This window comes from Sinocyclocheilus grahami, unplaced genomic scaffold (assembly GCF_001515645.1).
Source record: "Sinocyclocheilus grahami isolate Dianchi unplaced genomic scaffold, SAMN03320097.WGS_v1.1 scaffold1770.1, whole genome shotgun sequence".
Lineage (NCBI taxonomy): Eukaryota > Metazoa > Chordata > Actinopteri > Cypriniformes > Cyprinidae > Sinocyclocheilus > Sinocyclocheilus grahami.
In genome coordinates, this window is record NW_015506949.1 from 108,726 (window position 1) to 116,400 (window position 7,675).

Below are 7,675 nucleotides of genomic sequence, written 5' to 3' on the forward strand. Positions count from 1 at the left end.
AGAATTTGGGTACCACCGACCGAGAGGTCAGTGGTGGAAAAAGATTCTCCGCCCCGGCCCTCCTCCGGGGGAGGGAGTGGTGTGCTTACCATCTCCTGAAGAGCACGTCCCTCCACCTCTGGGTCGCCCGTCTCCGGGCCTCTTGCTTTCTCGCTTGCCACCAGGTTTGGCGGGGGCCTGGACGGCCGGGGCGGCTGCCCTGCGACCAGCTCCACGGCATAGCTTTGCTGGAGGCTGCAGGAGCGCTGCTCTTGCTTTGGCGGTGGCAGGGGGGCCGCCCTCGGCGACGGCAGCAGCTGCATGCCGGCAGGATGTACCTGATGGCCTCAGTCTGCTATGGTCAACGGAGAACCGCTGGGCAAGTTCTCCACCGTGTCGCCGAGAGGCCGGCCTGGGACACGGGGGCGTTCAAGAATCATGTCTTGTCCGTCTCGCGCATGTCAGCCAGTCACAGCCAGAAATGGCGCTCCCGGACCACCATAGGGGACATCGCACGACCCAGAGACCGCGCCGTAACCTTCGTCGCTCGTGGCGCGAGGTCCGCCGCGGTGCGGAGTTCTCTCTGAACTTCCAGGTCGTGACCACCCTCGTGCAAGTCCCTCAGTGCCTTGGCCTGGTGCACTTGCAATGACGCCGTAGCGTGTAAGGCGGAGGCAGCTTCTCCACAGGTCGTATAGGCATCGCTGGCCAGTCGAGTACCTACAGACCCGGGAGGGGAGGCACGGTTCTCCCTGCCGGTTGGAGGCGGTATTAGGACACAACTGCATCGCAACCGACCGCTCCACCGGGGGGACCCTTGTAACCCCCTGACTGCCCCACCATCGAGGGTGGTGAGGAAGGAGGATCCAGCAAATCAGTTTCTGGCAGTAAAAAGGTGCCGTCCACGACCTGTTGAGCTCCTCATGCACCTCCGGGAAGAAAGGCACAGAGGCGGGGCGCTGAGAACCAGCGCGAACCGCTCCGGGAACCAATCGTGCAACCTTGAGGGCTCGGGACACGGTGAAAGTCTTCACTCGAGCCCTACCCCTACGGTGGCCCGGGAAAGCATAGCCATTATTTCTGGATCCGATCCAGGCATTGCTACGGTCCCGGAGGAGAGCAGCGCACCAATGTGCATTGGCTCGTTTAGTTTACACTCGAAGTAGATTGGTCCCTCTAAGCGAGATCCCAATTCGTCGGTCCTCCGACGTGACGTCGAGAGTGACCGACTGAAATGGAACACAACGAGTACTGCTCCAAAGTCCCTAGTTCCTGGGGTAAGTTCCTGTAGTGGAAACGGGCTTAAGCAAGTGTTTCACTGACGTGATCTGGAGATCTTTGCTAATTTTACCCCGTGTTACTGCAATTCTGTCTACACTGGATGCAGCGCTGATTGACACAACAACAAACTGATGTCTTTATTTAGAACATACAAGCATTCGTGCCGCTTCTGACCTGAAAGAGAAATGGATTCGCGACATGACGCAACAGTGCTCGCATCCGATCTAGATATGTTAGGATCACAAGGAAGGTAATTCTAATACTATTTTTCACAGTTCACACTACACAATGTCTCGTAATCTTGTAATGTCATATCTATAGTTCTGTTGGTGGAGTAATCCTGTGTTTGCATCTCTCTAGTATTTCCTCTCTTCCTACTACATGTGCGTAACAGTGGGTGGGGCTAAAGTGGCAGTGATGTAGACATAGATGTTGATCTTCTCCTGCGAAGGTGGAGCTTAGTCACATATTACGTCATAGAGTGGCACATTCCTCAACGAGTTGTTTTCTGAGCATGGTTTCAATAAAAGCTGTTATTAAACTAACAAGAAAGTTTTGAGTTTTGAAACTTACAGGATGTTTTATAGTATATTGACCTGTCATATGTCAAAAGGTCAAGGGAAATTTAATTTCTCAGTTCATGACCCCTTTAAGTAATGATGACATGATAAATGTATTTTGTACTTTCAAGTCTACATTAAATTGTAGTGGAGTAAAAAGTATTATTTTTCCTTGTATGTGTAACCGAGTAAAACAACAACAACAACAAGTATTCGGTTTTAACAGAACTCAAGGAAAATACAGATTCCCCAAAACAATATTTAACTAGTAGTGAAGTACTTTAATTCAAATAATTTTCACCTCTGCCACGGTGCTTGGTGGGCAGTGCTTCCAATGTGCTGCATAATCTCAGTTCTCAGTTGATTTGAAGTCTACATTTCCATAATTATTGATAGTAATCTTTTTGCAGCTTTACAGGCAAAGGTTCTTGTTTACATGCATTTCAATGAAAAGTGCAGCCTGCAGGCGAGTCGTTTTGAGTGAACCATACTAATAGAACTATTTAATTTGTTTTGCTGTTTTCATGCTACAAAACATATTACAAATGCAAGCTTTTTCACATTAAAAGAATCTTAGATTCTTTTTCAGATTACATAAATCTCTTCTGTGGTAAAAATATTTTAGATATTTAAAATTAGAAGTTAATTCACCTTTATTTATGTAGTACTTTATATCATACAGATTGTTTCAAAGCAGCTTTACAGTGATAAACAAGAAAATAATGATTCAGTGATGCAAACAGAAATCAATTCTGCTTTAAATCATGTATAAAAAGTCAATAGTAAACAGAAATTATTCATTATTCAGTCATTGTAGAAAATAAAATAGTTTAGGTAGGGTGAGGCACAGGAAAAAATAATGCACTGATTAAAAAAATAAATAAATAAGAAAATTATATATATATAATTTCTTGGTCTCTCTTGGTTTCTAACTTAACCCAGCGTTTATTGTTCATTATTTTCTGCAGGAATGCTATAGCCCATTTGTGAACGGGAGTTTCTTTGAGCATGAGGGGCAACCTTTGTGTGAAGCTCACTACCACCAGTCCCGAGGAAGCGTGTGCCAGGCATGCCAGGAACCCATCCTGGGGCGCTGTGTCACCGCAATGGGTGCCAAGTTTCATCCACAGCATCTGGTGTGCCACTTCTGCCTGAAACCCCTTAGCAAAGGCTGCTTCAAAGAGCAGGACAACAAACCATACTGCCACCCCTGCTTCATTAAACTCTTTGGCTGAGGAGAGTGAGGAAAGATGATAAAGCAGATTACTCAACTGCCATCCAGCTTTTCATGAAAAAAAAAAAAAATTGTTGCCAAATATACATTGTATGGCCAAATGTACTGTATGTTAATTGACTTATATATCAGTTAATTAACCTTCTAATTAACAGATATAACTATTCTTAATCTTAAAGGTGCATTATGCAGGATCCCCCCCCCCCCCCCCCCAAAAATACAAATACAAAAAAATAATCTCTTTAAATTATTACTTATAACCCATTAGTGTGTGGTGGTGTTTGTGCATTTCTGTGCTGCAACCTTTTTGCCAGATGCTGCTTCAGTTTGGGTTGCATGTGTTCTTTGCAGCTGATACCATGTCAGGGGCAATGAGGAGCATTTGAGGAGTAGCTTTAAGATTGAAAAAAGATAGGGGTAGTCAAACCTGGTAATCATAAGGGGCTGAGTTCGTTGCATATTTTTGGCCTGTTTTTCAAGTGCTTTTCAAACCTGTCCTGGTGTCTGATAAAGGAGACATCCAAAATGTGCAAGGGTGGGGGCAGAAGCATTGATAAATATATCACTGATAAATAACAGTGACTGATGAATAAATAGATTTTAGAGGGAAAGTCTGAGCCCCTATCAATCATACTGACCAGCTCAGTTCATGGATTTGCCTATTGATCAGCTGACGACTAATTTATCTGGGTTAACCGTCCCCGTATCTCAGTCATGAGGGTCTAAAGAGATTTTAGACAGAGAAGAGACAACCAAAATGTGCAGTACTGGGGAGGGTCTAGGAATAGTTTGAAAACCCTGGACCACAAAAGTCAAACCATACTTTATCCATATTATAATAGATTTAATAATAATTGTAGTTATCAACAGTGTTGGGGGTAACGCATTACAAGTAACGCGAGTTACATAATCAGATTACTTTTTTCAAGTAACTAGTAAAGTAACGCATTACTTTTTAATTTAAAAGAGAATATATCTGAGTTAAATTTTCAAATAAGTAACGCAAGTTACTTTTTTTTTTTTCAATTTATTGATTGACAGCTCTCCTGTCCCCATGTTGAGAGAAATCAGAAGATGTTAATGTAGTTCTAAAATAAATATGAATATGCATTAATTTATCCCTCAAAAAAAAAAACACAGATTCAGTATTCCTCAAAATGAATAAAAATAATGCAACTCAGAATATGACGCAAACCTGCAATAATTAAATGTTAAACAACACAAATATGCTTTATGTATTTAATCCCATTCTATTAACCAATGTCTTTGCTTCTGACCTTCGATGATCCAGTTCAACCATACTAATCAGCACAAATTACTCTAGACAAACATTTGTGTCTTTTTTTATTGCTGAAGTGTGTTGAAATTTCTTCTTCTGCATTCTACTGTACGGATGTAAATTTACATTTCCTTCAGCCTGAGGCTTATTCATTTCAGTTACTTTTTTATGGATTAACGCAATATTGTAATGCATTACTTTTAAAAGTAACTTTCCCCAACACTGGTTATCAATACAACAACTTTATTGTTTGTTGTTAGGAGGTTTTGAAATTAGGGTGGGCAACACCATCAGTTCAATAACCAATCTGAAGGTTTTTTTTTAATCTTGACCAATCTTGAAGCAACAACAAGGAACCTTGAACTGAAAGTAGTTCACATATCAAAAGAGAAAGTTTGAATAGCATCACATTTGCTGTTCTTTGACTGTGTTCACAAAACAAAACAAAACATTAATGTTTATGCTGGTAACAGTGCCAATCTCTAAAATCTGGTCTATTTGCCTATAAATTGCTTAGAGAAGTTATAATAGTTTTAACCATTTAACCTTATCTGATATGAATAGATGTCATTATGTCAGCATTGCTAAACTTTTGTAATGTTATTTTAAAACAATTGTTTTCAACAAGTCAAAATAACAGCAGAATGAAAGCTAATTACCTGTTCATAAGATATATTTTTGGATGTTCTTTTATTAATTATTGGGGAAGTTTTTATATCACTAGTGACATTCTCACTGATAAGGCTATCACATGGTTCATATTCATGAAACCAAAACAAAACAATGTTCTTCTGCAGGTAACCTGTAATTACTTTACCTGTGAAAACCACTTTCTTGTTCATGCAATGCGCAATGTAAGGCTGTTTTTGAAAGCTGTTCTTTAGAGAACCACCAGATGACGGCATTTATTATATTCTCTATATTGTAATAAATAAATAAATAAAACGTACATGTATACAGAATTATTGGGAAAACATTATTTAATCAAAATAAATGTGTACAGTGTAATTGGTAAAGAAAAATTAAAGACATTGTGATAAAGAATAAACAGGTTACTAGTGCCGAAAAAGTAATTAATTATATACACACAATTATTTGTCACTGGACACTCTTAAAGCAGTTATACTGTCATACACTTACTCATTAGAATATATCAACCATTTATTTTTAAATTTTTTTAATTATTAACACATTGGCTTTATACTGCAGCTTGATGTTAAAACAAATGTTTTTTATTTTACATATTGTCTATTCCAGCTTTCAGTTTGAAGTCTTGTTTTTGTAAAGCTACATATTGTGATTTTGCTGTATCACTTACCAAACAACCAAATAGTAAAATGGTATGCTTGATTGATTTTATCATTACTGTACAATATTCCCAAAGAAAATAAATTTCTTTATTCATTAAAAAATTAAGCGGTATACTTTTGTTTGTTTGTTAGGACCCTAAAGATACTATGCCACCTAATTATTAACTTATGTGAACTGGCTGAAAAATGCCTGTGGGGAGATGGTAACACTTGTTTTCTTGTTAGATTCCCACAATGTGTTTATTTGGATTCCAAATGCAATGAGATGATTGAGCTCAACACTCACTCCCTTATCTGTTTAGTGAAACCTTTCCACTGGGCCAATCAACTGTACTGCCTGGAACTACATAGCCAAAAAGCATGTTTTCCCATTGACTACCATTCAAAAACTTTACTTAAAAATATTATCAGGAGTGATCAATCATATTTCTGGAGATCTACTTTTCTGCGTAGTTCAGTGCCAACCCTGCTCCAACAAACCAAGAATGATTTTGATCAGCATTTAAGTACTCATAGCAGAAGGCTCTCTCAAATGGTTATCCCCATTTAAAGTAACCCAAATATGAAAATTACCCCATGATTTACTCAAAACTTCCTAGGTGTGTATGACGTTCTACTTTCAGACGAATACAATTGGAGTTATATTTAAAAATTTCCTGGCTCTTCCAGGAATGTTATTTTTCATTAGTCCAAAAGAAGTCCAATAAAGCGCATCTATCTATCATAAAAAAAGTGTCCCACACAGCTCCGGGGGGTGAATAAAGGCCTCCTGAAGCGAACTGATGAATTTTTGTCAGACAAATATCCATATTTAAAACGTAATAAACGGTAATCTCTAGCTTCCGCTAACTATCGAACATGCATTCACAAAAGAACGTCGTTCCAGTGGATGACGTAGAATGTAGGCTTAGCGTAAGCTCCGGTGAGAAGTGATGAACGCGGAAACACAGAGGAGAGAGCAAAACAAATGTCTTTTTCTTTACTGTGGCCACGACCTGGCGGTTCTACATGAACTGCATGCTGTGACCGACCTCATGCTTCGAGCGATGAAGGTGACCGCTCTGGGTCGTGCGATGTCCATGCTAGTAGTCCAGGAGCGCCATCTCTGGCTGTGTCTGGCTGACATAAAGGAGCATGATAAGGTGCAGTTCCTGAATGCTCACGTGTTGCAGACCGGCCTTTTCAGCGATGCTATCCAGAGCTTTGCTCAGCAGTTCTCGGCGCCACAGAAGCAGTGTCTGGCCGACATGAAGGAGCATGATAAAGTGCAGTTCAAGGAAACTCAAAAAACTAAAACGATTGATGAAAAAACAATTTCGTAACCTGAAATAAAATAAAAACGTCAAAATAATTGAACAACTAAAACGAAACTAAACTAAACGACTAACTACGTTCTCACCCCTTGGCGGAAAATATACGAGCTGTGTGGAGGTTTAGGGAAATAGCCTACCTGTAATGGTGCATCACGCACATGGGGTTATCTGATGGAGAGACGCAAAGCAGTTTAAAGTCTGCACGGGTTCTGTTTGGTAAACGTGCACCAGCAGTAGGCCTACTTAACAGAACACCCGACCCATTATCTGACAGCAGCACTAATTTAATTCTGTACCAGACCAGAACCGTTTGACATAAAGACCGCGAGTCACGACCCGAACCGCACTCGCGTTAAATCTATTACATCAGGTAAGCAAGAGTATTTATTTTATCATGTGTAACGAATCAGCTCATGAGGAAATATGAATAATTAATCATAACTGTAACGTAGTTTGTAGATCGGGAAGAAGGAGGCGGGAACTGGCGAACACTCAAAAGAAACTTTAATAATAAAATACAATCAAAACAGCGTGACAGCCCCTCGCGGACGACTGTCGCGCACAAACAAAACCAAAACACAAAATAAACTCCAGGCCTGGTCCTCTCTCGTCTTTCCCTGTCGTCACTCCTCCTTTGTATCCTTCCGGAGCTCCTCCGTGAGACTCGAGACCGGTGAGTGGCGCAGGTGTCGCGCATTCGCAATTACTCCCCCGGCCTC

The 7,675-nt window shown here is 40.7% G+C and overlaps 1 protein-coding gene across 2 annotated transcripts in view; it reads left to right on the forward strand.

Annotated features, from left to right (window-relative positions):
• The window catches only part of LOC107572537 (transforming growth factor beta-1-induced transcript 1 protein), a 78,419-nt gene extending 75,161 nt beyond the window's left edge, over positions 1 to 3,258 (forward strand). For both annotated transcript variants that reach the window (XM_016258955.1, XM_016258956.1), the window contains one exon: positions 2,789 to 3,258. In XM_016258955.1, the coding sequence (XP_016114441.1) occupies positions 2,789 to 3,055 (267 nt within the window). In that variant the 3' untranslated portion in view covers positions 3,056 to 3,258. The remainder of the gene's footprint in view (positions 1 to 2,788) is intronic.
• Positions 3,259 to 7,675: the final 4,417 nt, after the last annotated feature.